General features: G+C 37.1%; 1 protein-coding gene across 3 annotated transcripts in view; it reads left to right on the top strand.

Moving 5' to 3' along the window:
• The first annotated feature begins 2,283 nt into the window (after positions 1–2,283).
• The window catches only part of Wdr44 (WD repeat domain 44), a 126,336-nt gene continuing 101,887 nt past the window's right edge, over positions 2,284–26,732 (top strand). The window contains exons 1-2 of one of the 3 annotated variants that reach the window (XM_052171002.1): positions 2,284–2,301; positions 2,607–2,792. In XM_052171002.1, coding sequence (XP_052026962.1) covers positions 2,716–2,792 — 77 coding nt within the window. In that variant the 5' untranslated portion in view covers positions 2,284–2,301; positions 2,607–2,715. The other 2 variants (XM_052171001.1, XM_052171003.1) reach the window with 2 other exon arrangements.

The following is a 26,732-nucleotide window of genomic DNA, read 5'->3' on the forward strand; positions in this document are numbered from 1 at the left end:
AAATATTTTTCTTTAATATTCAAACAGGTGATACCTATACAATAAACCAAAATATTTTAAGAAATGTATAGGTTTGCTGGTAAGTAATTAGGAAGAAAATAAATTTATTTGCTTATATGCTTTCATATTATATATTTTGATAATTTTTCATAACTCAAAACAAAAAAGGCTGTCTTCCATAGTGAACAGGAAATTGTAATTTGAGATGAATCTTTGTTTTTGTTTTTGTTTTTGTTTTTGATTTTTTTCTTTGAGACAGGTTCTTAGATAACAGAGGATGGCCTCAAACTCATTTTATAGCTTAAGATGACTTTGGAATACTGATCTTCCTGCCTCTATCTCTTGAATTATAGTATTGCTGACATGCATCACTGCACCCAGTATAATTAACTTACCTTTAATTGTCAAATAATTGTTTATATTTGGGGGTGTACAATGTCACTGTAGAAAAATTCACTAAAGCTGTATCACCTCACCAGTTTCTTTTGTAGTAAGGACCATAAGTCTATTCTTCAAGTTAAACCATTTAAAACACACAAAATCGAACAGTAATTTTTTGACAAAAGTGATACTTTCAAAAGAATCTATAACTCCCTTGCCTGCACTATGCACATGTAAAAAGCTTTTGAAATCCAGATATTTTCCTGTTCATTAAAAAGTCTGTATTTCAAACCTTCATCTATTGGTCAGCCCTAAAAAGATTTATGAGTGAGCTGGGCAGTGGTGGCACACGCCTGTAATCCCAGCACTCTGGGAGGCAGAGACAGGCGGATTTCTGAGTTCGAGGCCAGCCTGGTCTACAGAGTGAGTTCCAGGACAGTCAGGGCTACACAGAGAAACCCTGTCTCGGAAAAAAAAAAGATTTATGAGCAACATAAACCAGTATCAGTAGGTTGTATTTATTCATATATATGACAATAATAATTAAAGAAAAGAATGGGGGGACAATGACATAGGAGGGGTGGGAGGAAGGGGGGAAATGATTTAAACATAGTACACAGTTTTTGTTCAAAGGAACTTACTTGACAATCAAATTCCCAATCCTAATCTTATTTGGCACCAGTTATCTCAACAGAATGAGGCTATACACTAGTTTTTGTATAACCATATACTGTCATTATGTTCTACTGCAAAATATTAACATATTTGTTTATGTTGTGTTTTTTCTAACCCCTCTGGGATGTTTCAGAAGGGAGTTTATAGCATTTAAATTTATAGAAACCCACCAGTCTACCCCAGATCTTCTCTGGCATTGGACTGCTTCACTATACCTTTAGCACCCTGTTTCTAATATGTCTAAAGCTATATCCCTGGTCCCATCCCAAGTTTTTCTGCTGTCATCTTTAGGCTGCATGAGCTACTCCAAGAGTCAGTGGAAGAAATATATGTGCTTCATGAAAACACTGAAAGTCAATATTATCATTTTAATGGGCAGTGAATGACTATTTGTTTCAGAAAGAACATTTCAATCTTTCAAAAATGTATACTTCTATTTTTGTCATCTAACATTAGGCAGTTGAAGATCTTAGTCTTGCAATGGTATCCTCTTTTCTGTCATATGTTTGTATATCAATCACATTTTTATCTATATGTATATATATATATATATGTGTGTGTGTGTGTGTGTGTGTGTGTGCTATGTGACACATCTGGGGCAGTATATGACAGATAAGTATTGTGAAAACGTTGAAGTTCTTATTCTGGCTCAGTTCCAGCAATAAATCCAACATTACTCTTTGGAAATGGGACACACCCCAGCTATATCTTTCTTAAGGACTTTGCCTCTTGGCCATCTGGATCATATTTAGGGATCTCATAGTAAGTGAATACGATAGGTCTAGTCCTATAGAGTAGAGATGCTAAAAGTGCCAAAACCCTAAGGCAGTATATTTCCAGACTTGGCAAAAATGACTAAGAAATACACAATCCCAAATGCCCACACTGCTCTCTCAGAATAAAAAGAAAAGACTCAAAATCATCCCTCTCAAAAATGCTTCTTTTGAACTGCAGTTAGCAGAATTAGTAAATAAACCAGTAAGGGAAACTCCACCGAAGTCGGGCGTGCCTCAGAGTTTTGGCACCCAGCTGCTCCTGCGCAGGTCCTAGACTCCTCCCCTCCGCAGGCTAGACACCGCCCTTATTCCCACTACTTCCGGCGTCTACTAAACGCCCTCAACACGCTTGCGCCATTTTGACAGGCTGCTCCTGTATTAGTAATCATAAGATTGCCTCTCTGGGACCGCCCCCCGCCACCTCTCCGCCCCGCCCACGCTTTACCGGCCGGACACGAAGTCTCGCGAGGTTAGGTGCGCGTCGGTATTTTGCGGGCTAGTAGCTTTTCCCTTCAACTGTAATTGCCGCTGCGGGAGAAATTGGAGCTGCTGTCGCTGGCACGCCCGCTGCCTGCTCTCCCGGACTGAGAAGAGCCACAGCCTCTCCTTTAGCGCTCTCCATACACCTAGCGCCCGGGTCGCCGGCAACAGTCCCAGACCCACTGCAGCCACCTCAGGCAGTCGCTTTGCAGGTCATCCCCTTAGCCCGGCAACTGAGGGTGGTCCCCTGTCCCTAACCGACTTTTCACTCCACGTCATCTGTGCCCTCCTCAGCGTCGCCCGGGACCCACCTCTCCACACTCTAACTGACGAAGAGGAGAAGCTCAGAATCACCCTTTCTCTAGGCGGAGCCGGCCCCCTCACCCGCGGGTGTGTCCTATAAATGGCGTCGGAAAGCGACACCGAGGAATTCTATGATGCCCCTGAAGATGTGCACCTGGGGGGCGGCTATCCTGTAGGGTAAGTAACAGAATCCCGGGCCCAGAGCTCGGACATCCCCGTCTCCTGCTTCTCCTGCACCTCCCTATACTCCTTTTCCCAAATCCCGCTGCGTCCGTCACCGCTGTTCCTCTTAGTCTCACTTGGACACCTCAGATCCCAGACCTGGGACTCCTTAGGGCAGGATGAGTTGGAAGAGGGAGAGGAACTCCTCCTCCACCCTTTTCCCTAGTGAGCGGCTCGGGTGCTCTTTCGGAAACCCTTTCTTGTCTTAGCCAGCCCTTGAGTGGTTGGCATTCGTGCCTCACGCAGCGATTTGTATTTTCGGGGTTCAAAGCTTACCTTTCCAACATCTGTTTTGGCCCTCGGGGACCAAAAGGAGCGGTAACAGGACAAATGGAACTTCCCCGGCTCTTTTTCTTTTTCTTTTCTTTTGTTTTGTTTTCTTTTCTTTCTGTTTTTTAAACCGTCTAGCTAACCTATTCATTTCCGAAGTGGCTGTAACTCTACCCTATTTGCCACTCACCTTTTCTTTTCCATAAAAAAAGAAGCAGGGAGAAGGCAGGTATTTATTTAAGGAGGTCCTCCAGCCAGCGCCTGTGTTCGACATCAGCTGTGTTTTACTGAAATAGCACTTTACTGTGTGCCAGAGGAAACTGTAGACAAGATCCTTAGCATTAGGGAGAATGATGTGGTCGGAAAGGGCAGCCGGACATAAATTGTACACAGCCGAGTACAGATATACAAACAAGTGCTGAGTAATACGGTCCTTGGAAGGAAAGCCCAGCTTGCTGCCCTTTCTCTCATTTTGCAAGATGTTTTACTGGTGATTAATATGGCTAGCTCAGTAGGAAGTACACTGGTAGGAAAGTGTCTCTGACCAGGATTTGGACTTACCTTATTTTACTCCCCTTCACCTTTCAGTGTGAAAATACAGTTTAAGATTATTTCACAAACTCTTCCCCGGACTTGTCTGTAACTAAAAGCACTGAAATGTACTCTCCAACTCTAAGATCCTGAAAATTAAATGGTAAAATATGTATGTTCGTGTATGATGCTTAGAGGTGAACTATTTGGTTTTAGAGTCACCCCGTGGAAGAAATACTCTGATAGAAATAAAGTGACAAGTATACTTTAGAAGGGATTTAAAAAATTTCTGCTATATATTATATGCACTATATTCTCCAAAGTTATAGCAACAAGATCAGAAAGAAATGTATGTTGGTAGATTACTAATGTGTGTGTTTCCAGGAAGCTGTCCGTCACTATTGTGAGATTTGGGGATGATAGTGATCTGCCTTGAGCTAGCACTGAATTGCCTTGACGCTCAGTATCTGATCCAGGTTCAGAACTCAGTAAAACAGGGTAGAAAAATGCATTTGGATTTTCAAATATAAGAGATTCTCCAGAAATAAAGTCTCTGTGTGACTTTTCCTTCAAAGTAAAACTCTGTTCTGCTTATGTGAGAGAATAAAATACTTAGTAAGCATTTATGGGTTGTTTGGTTTTATTTTTTCTTTTATTTTTTTTAAGTTGGGAAGGAGAAATTGCCAGTTTTCATTAGTGTTAGAATTCAGAGTCATGTGGATATTCTTTTTTCCTCATTGAATAAAGTAAGTTTCGAAAGAACAGTTAATTCAGAACCTTTGTAAATTGTTAGTTCAATACCTGACATAGAAAATGTATTCCAATGTGAATTCTTCTCTCTCTCTCTCTCTCTCTCTCTCTCTCTCACACACACACACACACACACACACACACACACACACACTCTCTCTCTCTCTCTTCTTGGCATTGGATCTGTTAATTTTATAGAGTGCTTACTGGAGGAGGAAGTATACAGAACTTAGAACTGTTTTACTTATTTGAATGAGTCATTATGAGAGAATTGATAGGCACTTGTTTCCCCCTGGGATGATAGAGCTTCTCAACCTTATTGTAGGTGAAACGTTTGTCTCTTTTTAAAGCCCTGTGGGTCCCAGCTTCCTAAATTTAACTGTAGCTTGCCCCCAAACTGAGCATGCTGAGAGCTCTATGGAGAAAATAACAAGATTTGTTTGGATTATATGTCCTCCCTCCTACTGTATTAGTGAAAGAATTGGAAGGAAATGTACTTATCTGGAGAATTGGACCTGGAAACAGTTAGAAATATTGAGAAGGCAGAAAAGGGAAGACTTTGTTTATATTTTTCCTTCATCCTCTGTGGCATATTTTAAGGTACTTTGAGCAGACTTAGCTTGGCAGCTAACAGCTTAAAAATCCCAGTGACAAATTGTGATTTTGGGAAAACAGGTGGCATCACTAGCTGTTTGATCATAAGGAATGTCTTCTGTTCATTGACATGAACCAAAATGGCTCAGTATAAGCTCTTAGAGTCTAATGGAATGAATTTGGCCACTGAAGAAATGCTTCTTCATGTTTGTGTGTTTGGGAATAGAGCATTTCACCAAACTGTACTAAATTGAGTATACACACTTGAGAGGCACCTCATATTTTGTTAATCAGCAGACTCCAAATACACAGTCTGTTCCCTAATATTGATTTATTACTTATATTTCTTATTTACTAATCTATATTTTGAAAGCTAATTTAATAATCAGTCTAATTATTAGAGTTTGAGTCCAGTGCAGTTATGTTTCCACCGTGACAGACCATGTCTTCTTACCCAGTTTGTAATGTGTACACTTGTGATGATTTCTTTTGATTGGTACTTCCTACATTTTTACATATATGATCTTAGAGAAGTTAAATATATTGTTCTTGAGAAACAACTTGCAAGCAACAGAGCTAGCATTTGAAACCCGCTCACCAAACACTAGTGCAGTGTTTATTCTAATACATCATAGCTGTTCTACACTGTATAAAGGGATCTTCCCCCAGGAGATAGATCTCAGAGTAAAATGCTTTCGTACCAACTTTCTTTTTTTTTTTTATTCGATATATTTTTTATTTACATTTCAAATGATTTCCCCTTTTCTAGACCCCCACTCCCCGAAAGTCCCATCAGTCCCCTTCCCTCCCCCTGTTCTCCCACCCACCACTTCCCACTTCCCCGTTCTGGTTTTGCCGAATACTGCTTCACTGAGTCTTTCCAGAACAAGGGGCCACTCCTCCTTTCTACTTGTACCTCATTTGATGTGTGGATTATGTTTTGGGTATTCCAGTTTTCTAGGTTAATATCCACTTATTAGTGAGTGCATACCATGATTCACCTTTTGAGTCTGGGTTACCTCACTTAGTATGATGTTCTCTAGGTCCATGCATTTGCCTAAGAATTTCATGAATTCATTGTTTCTAATGGCTGAATAGTACTCCATTGTGTATATATACCACATTTTTTGCATCCACTCTTCTGTTGAGGGATACCTGGGTTCTTTCCAGCATCTGGCAATTATAAATAGGGCTGCTATGAACATAGTGGAACATGTATCCTTATTATATGCTGGGGAATCTTCTGGGTATATGCTCAGGAGTGGTATAGCAGGATCTTCTGGAAGTGAGGTGCCCAGTTTTCGGAGGAACCGCCAGACTGATTTCCAGAGTGGTTGTACCAATTTGCAACCCCACCAGCAGTGGAGGAGTGTTCCTCTTTCTCCACATCCTCGCCAACACCTGCTTTCTCCTGAGTTTTTAATCTTAGCCATTCTGACTGTTGTACCAACTTTCTAAATTGAAGTGATACATCTATTTACAACCAGCAAGCCAAACCTTTCAGTTCTCTTGGCAACGAATTCCATGAATATATATTTTTTGTTTTATTATGTAGTACTTTTATAATATCATTTTTATGCTTAGAAATGGCAATTAGTGGAACTCTTTCTCAAAACGTTATGAAGACAGTGAGAAAGTGGTTTATGATGCCATAGTGAGTTAATTACAGAACTGTATATTAGCTCAGTTTCATAATGTGGCATTTTTCTGCTCTGCTGCTTAATACAGCAGGAAAGGCAGGAGGAACTGAGGTGTAGTAGAAAAGAGCCCAACTCTGAGTCATCTCATTTCCTCAACTTTAAATTTAAATTGCATTTTGAGAACTCTTGAAATTTAAATGTCTTTCATTGTATAGAGATTTAGTAGTGTATGCTTTTATTGAAAAACTTTTGTTCTTGGAGCAATCTGTAGGTATTTGCATGCGCACTTTGTGTGTGTGTGTGTGTGTTCATATGTATGTATTGTTTCTATTGTACTGACAACTGAATCTGCGATGTGATGCATGCTAGATACTCTCTAACACTGAGCAGCATTCCCAGCCTATGTTTTGTTTTGTTTTTATTTTAGTATTTAACTGCTAAGTTGCCCAGGCTGTCCTGGACCTTTTGTAGCTGAAGCAGGCCTTGAACATTGTGGCCTGCCTCACCTTCTTGAGTAGCTGGACTTACTAGCCTGCTCTACTAGGCCTGGCTTACATGTTTTTATAATCTTTTACTTTAACAAACATTGATGGCTTTGATACATGCATGGTTCAGAATCCAGAGATTTGACATTGCTTCCTGCCTAAATTATATAGGAATTGGTTGCTTCTCCCAACTGTGAATTATACCTATATATTCTAAAGGGCTACAACTGAGAACATTTCTATAAAAATAAATGTAATATTTTCAACATTATTTCTTTTAGTGACAGCCAGAATCATAGACTTCCTAGGTCTCAAGGCCTTAGGATAAAATAATGTATTTTTAGAATAGGAGTTAAGTAGACATAATTTGGCTCAGCCTACCCATTTAGTTGAAAGTGAAACCTAGACTTAGAGAAGGAAATGACACATTACTTTGTAGTTGAAGCTGAAATTTAGGTCTTTTGATCTCTTATCTATGTGATGCTGCCATATTTGAATGGACAGAGAATTACAGCAAGTAGCTATGCTACAGAGTTTTGGCAAATAACTTGTTAAGTCATGCCACAAAGGTGGTCTCCTATTTCACACAGTTTTCATGCTTTACTTCTCAAAAGACATTGACTGTTGCAGGATTCTAACTATGGCTCATTCTTTTCCTTTAAGTCAGAATGAAAACCAATGGTAGAATAGCTTATTTACAACAGGGAACATGTAGTTTTGTTTCACTTCTAGGGGCCTCATTAGTGTTAACAGTAAACCACCATGTGTAGGTTGGAGTAATTGTTGTGACCATAAAAAAAGAGGTGTGAGAATATGTTGTACAGTGGTGGTAAAATATGGACTGACTAATGGAAACAGAGATCAATGTATCTGGAAGAATTGTTAGGTATAAGTGGCTTACTTATACCTGAGACAAATTTAAAAAAGTAAACCCCCCCAAAACCAGAATTGTTAGGTCTGAAAACATCCCTTTATTGAAAACTCCGTTTTTTCACTTTACTTAGGCATCAGAAGTATTTCACCCTGAAATGAAAATTTATATTTGTTTTTGCTTGGTGGTAGTTGCGGCGGTGGTTGTGGTGTGTGTTTGTGTGTGCGTGTCTGTTTTGACACTGTCTCAACATTGCCAGTGCTTGGATTGTTCTACTACACCCACCTCAGCACACATTTTTATTTGCAAAATATTAATGTGTTACAAGTTTAGGAAAAAATATTTGTAAATGGCTGTTTGAGCTAGGCATGCTGACAAGCTTCTAACTTAGTACTTGAGAGGTGGAGGCATTGAGGATCAGGAGTTAAATTTCATCTTCAGTTGTATGGTGGGTGAGTTTCAGGCCGGCCTTGGCTACATGGGAATCTGTCAAAACTACCATAAAAAAACGGTTGCTTCCTCAGTTGGTATTCAATCATAGATTATATTGATTCCTTTTAGCTCTGTAGATTGATAGAAATATATTTATCAGTGCAGTTTTAACATACTCATGTAACATTGATGTAGGGAAAAACCTTCTACATATTAATTAGTAAATTTAGCTTCTAAATTTAGTGACCTCCAACTGTCAATTGGTGACTCATGGAGATAGGACAGTTGGTAGCAATATGGCAATTGGAAGACTTAATTTGAATCCATACAAATTAATGTAAGTTGAATACTTTATCTTATGATAATGTATTTTGTAAAATAAGACACAAAACATGATTTTCTAAAAATGTTAAAAGCAGACATGGTGTATGCCTGTAATATAAGTACTTGAGGAAATGGAGACAGGAGAATCATGAGTTCAGGACTAATTTAGGCTGTATACCATATTCCTGTTTCAGAAAGCCAAAGCCAAAACAAAGTAAAATATTATAAACAAGTAGTTAGAGGTTAATGGGGGAGTCTTTTTCTTTAATTTCCAATTCTTTATTTTTACAATTCTGTTTTTTTTTTTTTTCAGACAAGGTCTCTTTTTTTAAAAAAAAAATCCGTGAATGTAAAAAGTGACACTTTATTTTTGTATTTTTATTTTATTTATTTAATTTTTATTTATTTACTTTAAATTCTGCTTAACATCCCCTTTCCTGGTCACCCCTTCACACAATTCTCCCCCCTATTCTCCTATGAGAGGGTGGGGCCTCCTCTGGTTATTCCCTCACCCCAGCACATCAAGTCTCTTCAGGGTTAGGTGCATCCCCTCACACTGAAGCCAGACAAGGCAGCCCATCTAGAAGAACATGTCCAACAGACTGGCAACAGCTTTTGGGATAGCTCCCGCTCCAGTTGTTTGGGAGCCAAATGAAGACCAAGCTGCACATCTACTACATATGTACAGGGAGGCCTAGGTCCAGCCTGTGTATCTTCTTTGGTTGATGGTTCAGAGCTCTAAGTGACCAGGTAGTTGATTCTATTGGTATTCCTGAGGAACTCCTATTGCCTTTGTGAGCCCACAATCCTTCCTCTTTTTCCATAAGAGTTCCCAAGTCATCCACTGTTTGGCTGTCTGAGTTAGCTGCTGGGTGGAGCCTTTCAGAGGACAACCTTGCTAGATCATCATTAGCATCAAGGATTGGTGCTTGCCCATGAGATAGCTTTCAAGTTGGACCGGTTATTGGTTGGCCATTCCCTCTGTCTCTGCTCCATCCTCTGTCCCTTTATTTCTTGTAGACAAGATAAATTTTGGGTCAGAGGTTTGTATGTTGGTTAGTGTGCCTACTGCTCCACTGGGGCTCCTGCCTGGTTATAGGAGGTGGCCTCAAAGTCTCCTCCATTGATTCTTGGATGCCTCCCTTATCCTGGGTCTCTGTCAAGTTCTGGAGATGCTGCAAATCTCCCCACCCCATTCGGTTATAAATTTCTATTCATCCTGATGGCCATTTGGCCATCTCTTCTGTTTCTCCCCACACCTGATCCCGAACCCCCTCTTCCCCTCTTTATCCCCTTTCCCACCTAGTTGCCTTCCTCCATCTGCCTTTTTATGACTATTTTATTTCATTTTCTAAGTGATATTGAAACATTCTTGCTTGTGCCTTTCTTCTTGTTTAGCTTCTTTGAGTATGTGCAGTCTAGCATGGGTATCCTGTGTTTTATGACTAATTTCCACTTATCAGTGAGTACATATGATGCATGTCCTTTTGGGACTGGGATACCTCATTAAGGATGATATTCTCAAGTTCCATCCATTTGCCTGCAAATTTCATGATGTCTTTGTTTTTAATAGATGAATAGTATTCCATGGTGTAGATGTACCACATTTTCTTTATCTATTCTTCAGGTGAAGGACATCTAGGTTCTTACTAGTTTCTGGCTATTAAGAATAAAGGTGCTGTCAACATAATTGAGCAAGTGCTGAAATAAGGTGTTAATAGGCATAACTGGCCTGGCACTTACTATGTGGACCAAGCTTGAACTCACTGAAATCCTCTTGCCTCTGTCTCCTGAGTACTGAAATTAGTACTTAGCCCCAAAGATAGTGTTTTAAAAAAATGTGTGCATGTGTTTGAAAATGAGAGGGCTCCTGTGGCTTCATGTGCTTATGGAGGCTAGTGATGGATATCAGATGTCTTTCTCAGTCATCCTTTACCTTATATTTTGAGACAGGGTTGATCACTGGAGTTCTATTATTGGGCAAGACTAGCTGCTCAAGAAGTCCCAGTCAGTGATCTCATAAAAGGATTATAGGTACATATCAACATAACCTGTCTTGGTTTTTTAAAGAGATTTATTTATCTTATGTGTTTTTTGTGTTTTTCCTGCACATATGAATATACAATGCATCTGTGTCTGGTGCGTGTGGAGGGCAGAAAAAGGTAACAGATTCCTTAGAACTGGGGTTTCCAATGGCTGTAAGCGGCTTTGTGGGTGCTGGAACTGAACATGGGTCTTCTGCAAGTGCTCCTAACCACTGGGCCACCTTTCCAGTCCCCATGCTATCTTACAAGGGTTCTTGGGATCAGAAGTCAGGTTTTCATGCTTGTGTGGCAGGCACTTTATGGACTGAGTCCTTTCTTCAGCCCCTCATTGGTAGTTTTATAGAACAGAAAATAGTTTCTGATTTGGGACATATACAACAACCAATATATTCTACTCAGTTCTAGTCTCTTCTATTCATTGTTATAACTTGGATAAAGTTGAAACATTTATCAACTGAGAGGATTTGTTTTCTTCCTTATACTCCTGCTGCAAATTTGGTAGCTACTTACTGGGAGTATAGTGGAGACAATATTAGAAGGGATAGTAGTTTGAGATCATGGAAATTGTGCTGGAGATGGAAGAGGTGAATGTCACCCTAAGCACCTAATATGGGGGACCAGATTATGGCCTGGTAGCTAATTATACGGTATACAATTCCTTTGGCCATTTTTATCATAGGGATACACATGTCTGTAAGAGATTAGTATCTAGTTTAAGCTTTGTTTAAAGTAATAAAATGTGTAGCTACTTTATGATACTCTATTGATATTTTATTTGAATTGATATCCTATGTTTCTTTATTCTATTTATAAACATCTAAGTTATTTTCTATGATCTTCCTTTCATAAGTTCTGTTCCCCTCTGGCTTTGATATTTTTTCAGTTAAACAGCTAATTCCTTAATTGTTTGCTTTCTTGATCGTCAAAGTGGAATGCTGTCTATTCCTTATTTCAAATTGAATTGTCTTTATATGAGTCTGCTCTCATGATTCAGAATGGAAGGAAAAGCAACCAAGACATATTATAGATTCATATCTTATATCAACCTCAGTGTTTTTTTCATCATAGTCAGTATAGAAATTTATCTCAGTTATTATAGCAACCAGTCTATCAGTTATTTTTCTATGTGTTTTGCCTTATCTCAGATACTGGGATTTGCCATATAATTAAGCTCTGGGAATGTGCTTCAGGTCTTAGCATTTTATTACTAGCTGCAAATGTCTACATCAGTTTATAATTTGGCATTCCATCATTGCTCTCAAGTTCACTAAACCTTTTTGTGACAAAACATGTAAACATTTTAAGCATACAGAATTAACAACAAAAAGCACCATGTTTTTAAAACTGTTTTTCCGTTTCAGAGTTAGCCATTGTCTTAAAGGCTGAATGCATTGCATCAGTACCACCCATGTTTATCCCTTTGTAATGTCAGTGATAATGAACTCCAAGCCCAAAGGTGACCATTTAGAAAGTACATTTACAAATAGAATTCTGAATACAGCATCATCACTGAGTACCTGAAATACCTTGAATGAAAGTACCTTGATTCACCAACTACTACCATATAACCTGGCTTTTAAAACAATTATTTTATAGGATGTTGAAAGAATGCTTAGCCTGCAAATTAATTTATTCTAATTTGAGAAAATGTTATCTTTCTTTTGCTGCCTTTGAATAAGGAAGAAAGGGAACCACTGAATAATTGTATGGGTCTTTAATTTTTTCCTATCATTAATAATTATTTGTCTTCTATAAATGTCACAGCTTCATAACTAAAATAGGTTTAAAATACATGTTTATCCTGCTAAAATATAAGAAATATTTAGAATATTCAAGCTGTTTCTGTTTAATACATGATTCTGATACTGATTGTTAATGCTCTAAAGTGTAGTAATAATTTCTGATTGTTACAGCTGTTCTTTAGGACTGAATGAATTTTAGGTGTTTACTCTTATCAATGACAGTACCAATACGTATGTGATATATATATATATATGTATATGTATATGTATATGTATATGTATATGTATATGTATATGTATATAAAACAACATGTTCCATTTCATGTTTAAAATCAAAGGAAATTTTTGTTTAAAACAATGAATATGTAAGAATATACATATTTCTGTGGTGTGATAATACATACATTGTATGTCTATCTCCATTTACTATTTCATTATGGCAAAAATATTAAAAATTCTTAAGAGTTTAAAAACATACAGTAACTTACCAGGGTAGCCACTAGTCTGTGCAGTAGTAAGCCTGAATTTCTTTCTTCTAACTAATGTAACACCCACTTATCAGACTTGTCATATTCTTTCCTTCTTTCTTCTCAATTTTCTGGTGACCATGACTCTACTCCATCTATAAGATTTCCTTACTTGGATTCTGTATGAATGAGTTAATGAAGTACTTATCTTTTGTGTCTGGTTTATTTCACTTAACAGAATGATATCCATTCCCACAAAAGTGATCATAAATGACACACTTTAATCCTTTGGTATAACTGAAGAGTATTCTTTTGTGTATGTTTACCAGGTTTCATTATCTCTTCATCAGCTAATAGACACTTATCTTTCCATTTCTTGACTAGGTGAAGAGTGCTACAGTAAATGTAGAAGTACAGGCATATCTTTTGTTGGCTGATAATTTCTTTTGATATGTAATCAACAATATGATTGCTGGATCATATTATAGTTCTATTTTCAGCTTTTGAGGGAATTGCATGCCATTTTTTAGTGATAGCTATACTAATTTACATTCCCATCAAGGATTCTCTTTTCTCCACAACTGTACTAGCATTTGTTATCATTTGTCTTTCTTGTAATTACCATTCTTATTAGAGAAGAAGAAACACCTCAGTGTCATTCTGATTCACATTTCCCCAATGATTAGTGCTTTACAATATAATATTTCTTCTACCTGTTGATAATTTTTATATATTCTTTTGAGAAATTTCAATTTAGGTCTCATGCTTATTTTTTATTGGATTATTAAGAACTTTATTTTGTTGTTAATTCAAGTTATTTATAGATTCTGCACATTAACCTTTTGTCACATGCATACTTTTTATTTTTCCCATTTTATAAATTATCTTTATTGTTTCCTTTGCTGTGCAGAATCTTTTAGGTTAATAAAATCCAATTTTTGACGTTTTTTTAATTTTTTTATTTGATATATTTTTTATTTACATTTCAAATGATTTCCCCTTTTCTGGCCCCCCACTCCCCGAAAGTCACATAAGCCCCCTTCCCTCCCCTGTTCTTCCACCCACCCCTTCCAACTTCCCTGTTCTGGTTTTGCCTTATACTGCTACACTGAGTCTTTCCAGCACCAGGGGCCACTCCTCCATTCTTCTTGTACCTCATTTGATGTGTGGATTATGTTTTGGGTATTCCAGTTTTCCAGGCTAATATCCACTTATTAGTGAGTGCATACCATGATTGATCTTTTGAGACTGGGTTACCTCACTTAGTATGATGTTCTAGAGCTCCATCCATTTGCCTAAGAATTTCATGAATTCATTGTTTCTAATGGCTGAATAGTACTCCATTGTGTATATATACCACATTTTTTGCATCCACTCTTCTGTTGAGGGATACCTGGGTTCTTTCTAGCTTCTGGCTATTATAAATAGGGCTGCTATGAACATAGTGGAACATGTATCCTTATTACATGCTGGGGAATCCTCTAGGTATATGCCCAGGAGTGGTGTAGCAGGATCTTCTGGAAGTGAGGTGCCCAGTTTTCGGAGGAACCGCCAGACTGATTTCCAGAGTGGTTGTACCAATTTGCAACCCCACCAGCAGTGGAGGAGTGTTCCTCTTTCTCCACACCCTCTCCAACACCTGCTGTCTCCTGAGTTTTTAATCTTAGCCATTCTGACTGGTGTAAGGTGAAATCTCAGGGTTGTTTTGATTTGCATTTCCCTAATGACTAATGAAGTTGAGCAATTTTTAAGATGTTTCTCTTATTTAAAAATACATTCATCTACTATTCTTTTATAGTCCTACCTATAAATATCATTGCTTGTGCCTCTGTACCTTAAAGTGTTTTCTCTATTCTGTGTTCTAGTAGTGTCCATTTTTACTTTTACATTTAGGTCTTTAATCTATTTTTAGTTGATTTTTGTAATTGGTAAGAGATATGGGTCTATTTTTATTCTTCTACATTTGAATATGGGATTGCTCCAACTTTATTTATTGTACTTTCTCCAGTTTGTGTTTTTAGCACTTTTTTTGTCAATGATAGTTGGGAATAATTATGTGAGTTTTCTTTTAGGGTCCAGGTCCTTTCCATTCCATAGTCTGTTTATACCATTGCTGTGCTGTTTTAGTTACATTACCTCTGTAGTGCTCTGTAGTCTGTTTGAAATTAAACAGTGTGATGCTTCCTGATTTGTTGCTTATCCTCAAGACTCTTTTTATGTTTGTGTAGGTGCACTTGCACAGTTATATAGGAACTATTTTTTACTTATTTGTTGTTAAATCAGCAGTGGCCTCAATCTTAATGCAGTCATTCTGCCTCAGGCTCCCAAGTGTTGGGATCATAGAAGCAGACCATCATACTTGGCTCCATAGGATCTTTATAATGATTCTTATTTTTCCTTGTTCTGTGAAGAATGGCACTGATTTTAGTAAGGATTATACTGATTATTAGAATACAGATCATTTTAGTATGGACAATTTAGCACCATCAGTTCTTAAATCCATGACCATCAGAAATTTTGTTTCTTTAACAACGTTTTATAAATTTTATTGTAGAATTAGTTTGAAGTGTGTTTGTGTGTGTTTGTTAAGATAGGCTGGCCATAGTATATAGCTAAAGATGGCCTTGAATTCCTAGCTTCCTGATACTTCCCAAGTGCTGGGTTACAGACAAAACCTCATGCTCCACTTAAAGAGCTCTTTCAACTTTGTCTTTAAATTTGTTCCTAGGTATTTTACATAGCTATTTCAAATGAAATTGCTTTATTTTTTTTTCAGATATTTCACTCCGCATCTCTAGCAACACAACTGTTTATCATATATTTCTTAATTCTTTTTGAAACTAGGTCTCACATAAGCCAGACTGGCTTTGAATTTCATATGTAGCTGAGGACGATGTCAAACCTTTAGTCCTCCTGCCTCCACTTCCTAAGTGCTAGTTATGGGTATATGGCAACATGCCCAGAGAGTTCATTGGAGTTTAGCCTTTATCTACTTGGTGGTAGTTCAATGCCTTTAATCCCAGCACTTAGGAGGCAGAGGCAGGCTGTTCTCAGTGAGTGGGAGGGCAGCCTGGTCTACAGAGCGAGTTCCAAAATAGCCAGGGCTACACAGAGAAACCCTGTTTAAAAAAACATAATAATAAATTAAATAAATTTAATATATTGAATGTACTTTTCAAAAATGTTTATCTTTCCAAGTTAGAAGATTATTGTAGTACAGCTTATTTGTTTATTCTTTTAGTTGTGAAATTACTAATTTGTCCTCATTTCAGTTATTAATTTAAGTCATGATTTGTGAGGTTTCATTTAAATACTAGTATATCCTATCCAAACTGTTCTGAATTTTGATAAACTATTCCCCTAAAACCCTTTAGTGTCTGTCACAAATATACTTAGGTACAGAAAATTTCACTTTTGCCAAAGAGACCCCTAACCTTATATTTTTAAAAGAAAGGAGACTTATATTTTAAAAGCCTAGAGTAAAACATCGTATTTGTGAAATTTTCTTTTTCCTTTCTCTCCCCCCCTCTCTCTGGGGGGGGGCATGTGAATTATGAATGTATTTCTAGGTAAATTTCTAGAGGTGTTAGTTTAGGAGTTACAGAACAAGGAGCCACGGTCAGTATATAAACTCTTAGCTATAAAGACAATCATTATTTCTTTTTTTATTAGGTATATTCTTTATTTACACTTCAATGTCCCCTTTCCTGGTTCCCCTCTCTCCCAAAAATCCCATAAGCCATCTCCCCCAGTCAACCCACCCCTTCCCTGTCCTGGTATTCCTCTACACTATGCTATCAAGTCTTTCCAGGACCAAGGGCCTCTCCCCGATTTGGTGTCCAACAAGATCATCCTCTGCTGCTGCTGTGTCTGGGGCCATGAGTAACTCCAAGTGTACTCTTTGGTTTATGATTTTGTCCCTGGGAGCTCTGGGAGTACTTGGTGACGCATATTGTTGTTCCTCCTGTGGAGCTTCAAACCACTTCAGCTCCTTTGGTCCTCCAGGCTATCCTTGAACTCACTATGTAGCCCAAAGATGACACCTGACCTCCTTACCTCTACCTCCTAAGTGCTAGGTAAGTATGTACCACCTTTGAGGATTTCTGATAAGAAAACTAACATTTTTCCCATTCCTTAAGCTGTTATAGTCTAAAACTTGTGAGCCCTGGATATTCTTATGAACTACACATAAAACCTTCCAGTGAACCAATAAATGTGCTGTATTCAAATACAATTTATCCAAAGTAGACATTTATGTCATTAAATAGGTTTCTGAGAAGGATTTGGGAGTATTCCTTCTGGCAGTGCTCTTGAATTGCTAAGTTGTGGATGAAACTTAATTTTTATAGTTTCTTTTAAGTTGGCCCATGAAAGTCTTTAATAAAATTAGGAGACTGAGGAAATCACCTTTTTGTATATCAATAGTACAGTGAACATACTGGTGCATTTTAAAAGGTCTCTTTTAAAGATAAGCTTATCTACCCATGTCAAACTAAAATGGCAGGTAGTATTCATACTTCCTTGCCAACTTTCTCATTTCTAGATTAGCCAACACCATTACTACCCTAAGATTTACTAACATTACTTCTTGTCCCTTACAACTGAAAAACTATATATAGGTAAATAGAATTGGTTAATGTTTCAGCTGGGAGTTAGATACTGAGTTAATGAAAAAGGCTTGAACTGAGTGATTTAGGTAGCTGTATAAAGATTAGTGTAATGGATGAATAAGAGCAAGTTCAATTATCAATATTTTAGATGCATTTTTTTAAGATTTATTTATTTTATGTATATGAGAACTCATTCTGCATGCATACCTGCATGCCAGAAGAGGGCATCAAATCATATTATAGATAGTTATGAGCCACAATGTGGTTGCTGGCAGTTGTACTCAGGACCTCTGGGGGAGCAGCCAGTGTGCTTAACCACTGAGCCATCTCTCTGGTCTGAGTTGTCAATATTTTATAGAAGGTATTTGATCTTTATCAGATTGGGTTAAGGGATTTAAGTAAGCAACTGAGATTAATTTTGTTTAACCTTTAGGTATGTTTCTCAATCTCCATTATGTCCCAGTCATAGCTCTTGACTGTTGACTTTTGGCCTTCACTTTTTTTTACATAGAGACATGTACACAGTTGATATGTAGAAGAAGGTTTATATGGGAATAAAATTGGTGTGTAAGCATATTCTATAATGCCCCACTTCTCTTCTTTTACTTTTGAATTTCATAGCTCTGTGAAATATCTACTTATTCAACCTCCCTGCTTTCCCTCTTACACACATACATACTGACACACACATACTTCTCTCACGCATACCCCCCCCCCCCTCTCTCTCTCTCTCTCTCATACACACACACACACACACACACACACACACACACACACACACTTTCTTACACCACACCATGCTCTCTTCTTTCTCTCTGTCTCTGTCTGTCTGTCTTACTCTCCCATACACACACACACACACACACACACCCACACACAGTTTCTCACACCACACCACACTCTCTTCTTCCCTTTCTCTGCCCCCCTCTCTCTTTCTCTCTCTCTGTCTCTCTCACACACACATACACACACCCCCCCACATACACACCCACACCCACACATGCATACACCCCCTACACACACACACACACACACACACACACACACACACACACACGCACAAACCCCACACTAGTTTTCATAAGAGGAGCCAGGAACCAGGTAAGCGATGGGGCTGAGATGAGGACAGTGTTTTGTATTTATGGCACCCGTGTAACCTGATGATATCATAGTAAATGTTAACAATGGAATCTTGAAGATGTCAGCTATCCTGTTAACGTTAATTCCTTATTATCCACTTTGTTTTTTTATTGTGAATGTGTTCAAAATAAGAAATGGTATGCAAGTGATATACATTTACAAAGACAGTTAATGGCACAGTATCGACTAATGTTGACTATTTAGTTTCAGAGGTCTTTTATGTACGTAATCACTTCTTAACATCTTATAGTTCTGTGAGATGTGATGTTTATGTGAGATGAGTAGAATGATTATTGACAGGCAGTATGATAAAGTCATCAAGAGGTAGAACTTCACTAACTTGTGTCATTAAATGAAAAGTGTGTAAAGGAGAATTTAAAAGTCTAAATTGAGGCCAGAAAGATGTTTGCTGCCAAGGTTGAAGACCTGAGTTTGATCCCTAGGTCTACATGGTAAAAGGAGAAAACCAGCTCCTGCAAGTCGTTTTCTGACCTCCATATGTGTGCTGTGATAGACAGACAGACAGACACACACACATAATACATGTAAAAAGTGAAAAGTCCAGGTTCCTCTCTACATTTTTGAAAGAGTGAGCATTTTCTGTGTTTTACATGTGATTAGGTATGACAAAGGTAATTCCTACCATTTATATATGTATTCTGTTATAAAATACAAGATAGCATTTTAATTTTCTTCTTATGCATTTATCTAATTAATTATTGGCCAGGAGCTAAGTCCAGAGTGACTTTGCTATTGAAAAAGCTGGAATTCCAGACCTAGTTCACTACCTTTTAAAGAAGATAGTCTTTGTTTCCAAGAGTATGAGCCACCCACTTGAGTTGCCAGCACCTCATCAAAGTCTGTCTGTGCATAATTTTTTTCTGAATTGTTTTATAGATTGTTGTCAGTTGTTTAGTCAGGCATAGTACTATGTTGTGACTGTTTTGTAAGTCTAATTCATTTTATGGCCACAAACCACTAACTGGAAACACAGTATTCTTTTTCTCCATTCCCCTTCAGATATGTTTTTAAAAGTCACAATGAATTTATGTGGTAGACTTTAACAGTTTTACCCAAATCAGTGTTCAGTTGGCTGTTAAATTAATGGAAAAATACGTTGCTGACAACTAACATGAAAAATTACATGAATAAAGATTATTATTTAAGATACAAGTAAGATAGAATAATCTTTACAGTAAATACTAAAGGGTTTAAACTTGGCCTATGGACTCTCTTATGTAGGTAAACATTAGTTTAAGCATTTTCTAGAATGTTATTTGTTGATACATATTTAATAAAAGAATATAGCAATAGAAATTCAGATATATAAACATTAACTGAATTTATAACAATAAAATTGAGCCAGGCAGTGGTTATGGATGCCTTTAGTCTCAGGACTTAGAGGCACCAGCTATAGGATCTCTAAATAATAAAAGTAATGAGTCACATCTTTAGGATTCAGTTAATACTTATTTGATTAATGTAGCTGCATTCTCAGATTTTTGTTATCTTGTTAATATACTGGCATTGTTGGTATCTAGGGAAATCTAGGTAATAATTATTTTCTACTACTTAGTTAAAACATGACATTTCTGAGCCTGGCAAGATGGCTTAATGGATAAGAATGCTTGCTATGCAGCATGAGGACCTAAATTTGAATCCCCAGCACCTATGTAAAAAGCCAGACATGGCTATGCATGCCTATAATCCTAGCATTGGAGGGCAGAGATGGGTTAGCACAGAGAAATCACATGTCACCCAGCCTAGCTGAAATAGTGTTTCTGGTTCAGTCAGAGTTCTTGTCTCAAGACAATAAGGAGGGAAGTGATAAAGGAAGATGCACTTGATGTTCTGCTCTAGCATCTACACACTTGGGTCCATGTACCACATGCACATACACACCATGCCAAATACATGCTAAAAATCCTTTAGGAAAAGAAGAGTAGATTGGGATTATATAGCACCTACAATTCCTGGATTTTATGTTGTTTGATGTCCCTTTTTATATTAGCAAATTTTAAATAGGACCATGAGAAAATGGTTGTGATCATGGTTTGTATTCCAAGGGCAAAACAAGTAATTTTTTTGATGCCATTTCTTTAGTTTTTGTATATATTATTAAATTGGAGATGTTTCTTGAATTCTCAGTTTCTATAAGAGATTTTATTAGCATAGAATCAAGTAAAATGTTCCACAAGACTGTAAGCAGTTGTGTAGCAGTGATGCTGTATGCCTTTAGTCCCAGTACTCTGGAGGCGGAAGCTGGTGAATATCTGAGTTTGAGGCCAGCCTGGTCTACAGGGAAAGATCCTGGACATCCAGGCCTATACAGAGAAACTGTGTCTTAAAAACTAAAAAAAAGAAAAGAAAGAAAAAAAGATTATACAATATGGCACATAAAAAGTTTCAAACTTCACATAGACGAAGGTTTAAAACAGAAATCAAGTATTACTTTGTTCTGTAAATTTGAATGATTTTAAATTATTTTTATTTATGAGATTATAAGATTTCTTCCTCCCCCTTCCTCCATTTAAGCCCATCTATATACCCCTCCTTATTGTCTTTCAAATTTATGTCTTTTTAAAATAATTGTTGTCACCAGCATGGGCTATTAAGGATATACCTATATATTCCTAAATGTAATATGCTCAGTCTGTTTATTGTTACTTTTGGATATGTTTCCAGGCTGTCTTTTTTTTTTTCTTTTTCTGTTTAGTTTGGGATTGGTTGCTTTATTTGTGCTTATTTATCTACTTATGTCTATCTTCCTCTTTTTTTTCTTGCCTGGCCTTTGAGGCAAAAAAATAAATCATAGTTGTTTTCAGAGCACCAGAAACTTTCCAAGTTCCTGATTAGACTTTACATTTTAGTGTTTACTTTTGTTTGCTACCAGATTTTACTGTTTCAGCTTGCTTTGCATTAGCTTCTTACTAGAATGTCTTATATAGATATAGTCTATCTCTGCTCATGTCCTGTTCCCCTCAAGGAATTTTGGATCCCAGCAATTTCTTCGTAGAAGCAAGTTGGATTTTGCTCTGCTTGTTCCAGTTGCTGGTTACACTGCTTTACCTCATTTTATTTTTATGTTTCTTTATGGCAAAAGCGGAAGAGAATAAAGGGCAGAATGAAGCTACAAAGTAGTTCCTGTTAAGCAGCTCTTTGTAGTCACCTTCCTATAAGAAATGTTCCCGAGCAACCAGCTTTGTTCCAGCTGACTAACTCTATGCACTTTGCTTCTTTGTCATTGCCCCTTTTACCTTTTCAGGACTTTGTCAAGGAGTTTTTGCAATCTGACTAGCTACTTAAGAAACAACCATCCTTCTTCCCTCAAGATGAAAATAGTTTTTTTTTTAACTAAAAGAAACTGCATTGTTAGTCAATTTTGTGGTGTTGGTAGGTTTTTGTTTGAGTTGGGGTTTGTTTCCTTTCTTTGTAGTTTGCTTGTTTGTTTGTTGTTCTTGGTGGTGGTAATGGTAGTGGTATTTGGTTTATTTACAATACGGAGACTTTTCCAGGCCTAGGCAGGTTCTCTACCACTCAGCTTCATTCCTGGGTTTTGGCTGGTTGTTTTATTATATTTTCCTAAGCATAATGAGGAATTTAAAATTGGCAATGTTAAGGATGAGATTGCTCTTGGATTTTTTTTTTGTTTGTTTGTTTTTGCACTGTTGGAGGTGGCCTTTCGAGTTTCTTGTTTTCTAATTGAATATGAAACAGGTGGCAAATGTAGGATTAGTCTGTTTACTGATTCCTCCTTGTTTGCCAAAGACTTACAGATTGTTTTCAGATAGTCTTCAGATTAGGGGAAGAGAAATAACAACTCCTAAAACAGAGAATCCATGGCTAAATGTGTAAGAAACTATATGTAAGAGGGATTTTGAAACTATAAACATTTAATGTTCTTTATAAAAAGTAGTTTTTAGCACTTGGTAATACTCTGAAGTTTTTATAACTCAAGGCATGAACAATGAAGATCTGAGCTTAAAATTAGAAAAGATGACCCAACAATAATTGTGGTGCCTATCCCACACAGGTCACATGCAACCCAGTACAGCTGTGACTGCAACTCAACAGAAAACTGTGAACTTAGAACATTTTATGATTGTTTTTGTGGTTATTTTTATAACTTGATTGTGTGATTTTTTAGCTTAAACTTTACATATGATGGTGCTGTTTCACAATATTACAAAAAACAGAAATATATGTATGCCTTCACAGTCTACTGGGACATAGGTTGGAAACCTGTCTTGCCAAAGTTCTGCTTCCAATATGGCATTGCGGGTCAAAAGTTTAGATATTCTTGGCCCTCTAAAGAAACCCCTCACTGAGGTTCTGGGGAAAATGAGTTAAGTTGCTATTATTATCATGTCAACAACTGCTTTTGAAATGAAGGTTTCCCAGTATACTGAGAAAGGCAGCTTTTTGGGTTAATATATCTATATGAGTTCTTAATATATACTTATATTGACTACTATTCAAACTTTGAGCTTAATATTTCAAGTTATGGGAGGATTATTAGTTGAAAGAATTGAGATACAAAATCTGTTTTGTATTGCAGATTGCTCACCAGTTTGTGACTGATATGGAGTAATGTGTCTGAAATGTTACTAGTACTCTTTTTATAATGCAAGAAAAGTAGCCCCAAATGACCTTTTTATATGTGATGACTGATTCTTTTTAATGACAATATTAATTGATACATACCTAGAAAATTGGCTGTTGATGTTTATTTGACCTACCCCATTACCCCATTTTAAATATGTTGAATTAAGTCTGTTTTATATACATATCTGAGTATTAAGGGGCAGTAGTCAGTTTACCTATCTAGACATTGTTTTGGTTTGTAATAGTAGCCATCATGAGTTTTTAGGAGTAGAAACAATCTAAGCAAATAAAATGCAGCTGTTAATTTTCCTTCCTATTCTTCATTAAACATTTTTGCTAACTATACATAATACCATATAAGTAGATAATATTTGCATTTTTGCCTTTACACTGTATATACTCTTTATAGAACTTTGACTGCACACCTGTGAAATTGCCATCAATGAGTGAATGCTGCTAAATATTTATATAATGATGTTAGCCATCCTATCCCTTCTTTGTCCTTTTGTCATACACCAGCACAGTTACTACATAATTAACTTGATGAGGTAGAATTACTAAATAAGATATAGACTCTCACTTCTAATTACAGATAAATACATTAAGGATTATTCATAGTCTGTTATTGAAAGTTAGCTGTGTGTTCCATTCTCTAATTTCTTTTCCATTTCTAAATATGACAATTTGTGGATACAGGCCCAGTTGTGAAATTAAGGTATGACTATAGAGTACAATGAAAAGAGTAGCATTTAGTCTGACAAAATTCTAAAGTTGTTAGAGTAATGCTGCTTTTTGTTGTAGTTGCTTTTAGTTTTTGTTTTGTTTTTTATTGTCTATCACTTTTTTCTTGGGAAGAACATTAAGAGAGAGAAGGTTCAAAAATAGTAAAGCTTCATATATTTTTTAGGGATACACATGTGTGAATGCTTGATGAAACGTTTTGTTTTTGTTTTTTGGTTGGTTGGTTGGTTTTTCAAGTCAGGGTTTCTCTGTCCAGCCTTGGCTGTTCTAGAACTCACCAGTCTGGCCTCAAACTGAGAGATCTGTTTGCATCTCTGTCCTGAAAGCTGGGATTAATGGCATGTGTCAGCACTCTGAGCTTGATGAAACTTTTGTTTGTTTTGTTTTGTTTTGTTTTTTTCAAGTTAGGATTTCTCTGTGTAGCCTTGGCTGCTCTGGAACCCACTCTGTAGACCAGGCTGGCCTTTAACTCACAGAAATCCACCTATCTCTGCCTCCTGAAAACTGGGAGGAAAGGCATGAGCCACAAACACCCAGTAAAACTATTTTTTAAAAACCCCAAATCAGAGAATTTTACCCAGTTTTACCTGTATTGGGTACACTGACAGAGCATATAATAATGATTTTGGGATGGCTGTTATTCAAGAGTCCAGGTAAAATGGGGACTCACAGGAGCTTATTCTATATCTTACATGTGATGATTATATAATATGTTGAATATGCCTTATTCAAAATTTGTGGGAACACAAGTATTTTAGTTTTAAAATTTTTAGGAGTTCAGCATGCTTTCATAGATATAGGTTACCTTTGGAATGGGAACTGCCTCTAAATGCAAGAATAGCTTATGAGTCATTTATGTCCTATGAACAAACTTGGAGGTAATTTTATAGTACTTTTTTATGAATCTGTACATAGTATGCTTCTCACGAAATAGGCTATACAATTTTCCATTTGTGGTATTATTGTTGGCCCTCAAAAATTTTGAGATTTGGAACATTTTGGATTTTCAGATCCTGGTGTTCAAGCTAGATATTCTAATATAGTCTTGTACATATCAAATAAATAACAATAGTTTAAAAGTTAAAACATGGACTTCAATGAGAAAATTGACCTATACATATGGTTTTATTGCATGTACTTTATGAATGAAATCCAAAAGTCAAGTCCTCCGCTGTTGTGTTTATAAAAAGAGAAAGAGGTTTTAGAGAATGTGGTATATGGTGGTGTGGGGGAAGGGGGTGCCTATGGGGGCCCATGCCCAGGCATCCCTTCTCTTGAGGGACCAGACACACACAGACATAGTATAGAATAGAGTTTATTCAGGGCAGAGGATGGGAGTTAATGGGGTAGTGGAGGCAGAGAATAGCAGAGAGAGTAGAAAGTAGAGAAGTAGAGGCTGGCCATGACCAAGTGGAGAGAGGGGGGAGGGGAGGAGAGCCCAAGAGGGCCAAGAGGAAAGAGAAAGAGAGAACAAGAGGAAAGAGATAAGAGGGAGAGGAGGAGCCTAAAACCCCCTTGTATAGGAGAGGCCTACCTGGCTGTTGACAGGTAACTATGAGGAGGGCCATACCTGGCTGTTGCCAGGTAATTGTGGGGTAGAGCTTAGACAGAACCCTAACATTCACTAATCCTATTAGATAATGAGTAAGTTTTAATAGGATGACTGAAATATCATAATACATCTAAATTCAACTCTACTGTTTATAAAGCTTTATAATTTGTTTTCATTCTCTACCTCTACCATCAAAGCTTTAGTTTGTGTTTTCACTTGAAAAAATTGAAGATCCAAATGTGTTACATATCAAGTTAAGGAAGGTTCTATAGCATATGGAAAGATAGATAAATCCAAGTGACCTACCTAAAAATATTAGGATTCCAAGAACAAAAATCACAGTGAACTCTTCTGTATTTTATTAATATTTAGAAATTAGAGTTCAAAATATTCCTATATAAGAACTACAACCATGTGGTGCATAATATTTTTAGTTAAAAACAGTCTGCACACAGAAGTGTGCTTACACAAGTGGCTTGTAAGATATCATCCTCAATGACATGATTGCCATCTTTGTTTTGTGTATGTGTACTCTGTGATGTTCACCAAACAAGACTGTGTAACACACATTGCTCAGCGTGTGTCCTAGTTCTTAATTTAGTCATGCGTGTGCTCGGACAGTCTAATAACTCTCAAGAAGGTCTGAAGATAAAGCTTAGTGGTAGATTGCTTGTGGTGTTGAGGCTCCAGTCTCAGTAATATACATGAATTCTCTCACGGACATACAAACAAGTACTAATTTTATGCATAAGGCTGAAGTGTTTTGTTTATATTTAATGCTTTTCAGAAATTTTCATTTTTTAGCCTCCTATAAGTTCTCATTGTAGAAATAACTAAAAGGGCTGTTTCGGGGAGCCTTTTAAATACCTTTCATCCCCTTATATCCACTTTCAGTGCCCTTATTGTGTCCTTGGATTAAATCATGTGAGTCTTTGGATAGTTACCCTATACTAATAGTGTCTCTTCATAGGTTTGCCTCACCTATATTTTGGCCTTTGTGTGGGTAAAGGCTGGGTCTTTTTTTTTTTTATCTTTTTTCTCTAATTGTTGCTTGGCAGTGCCTGACTTGTGGAAAACAACCAATAATGGTTAATGA

This window comes from Apodemus sylvaticus, chromosome X, assembly GCF_947179515.1.
Source record: "Apodemus sylvaticus chromosome X, mApoSyl1.1, whole genome shotgun sequence".
Lineage (NCBI taxonomy): Eukaryota > Metazoa > Chordata > Mammalia > Rodentia > Muridae > Apodemus > Apodemus sylvaticus.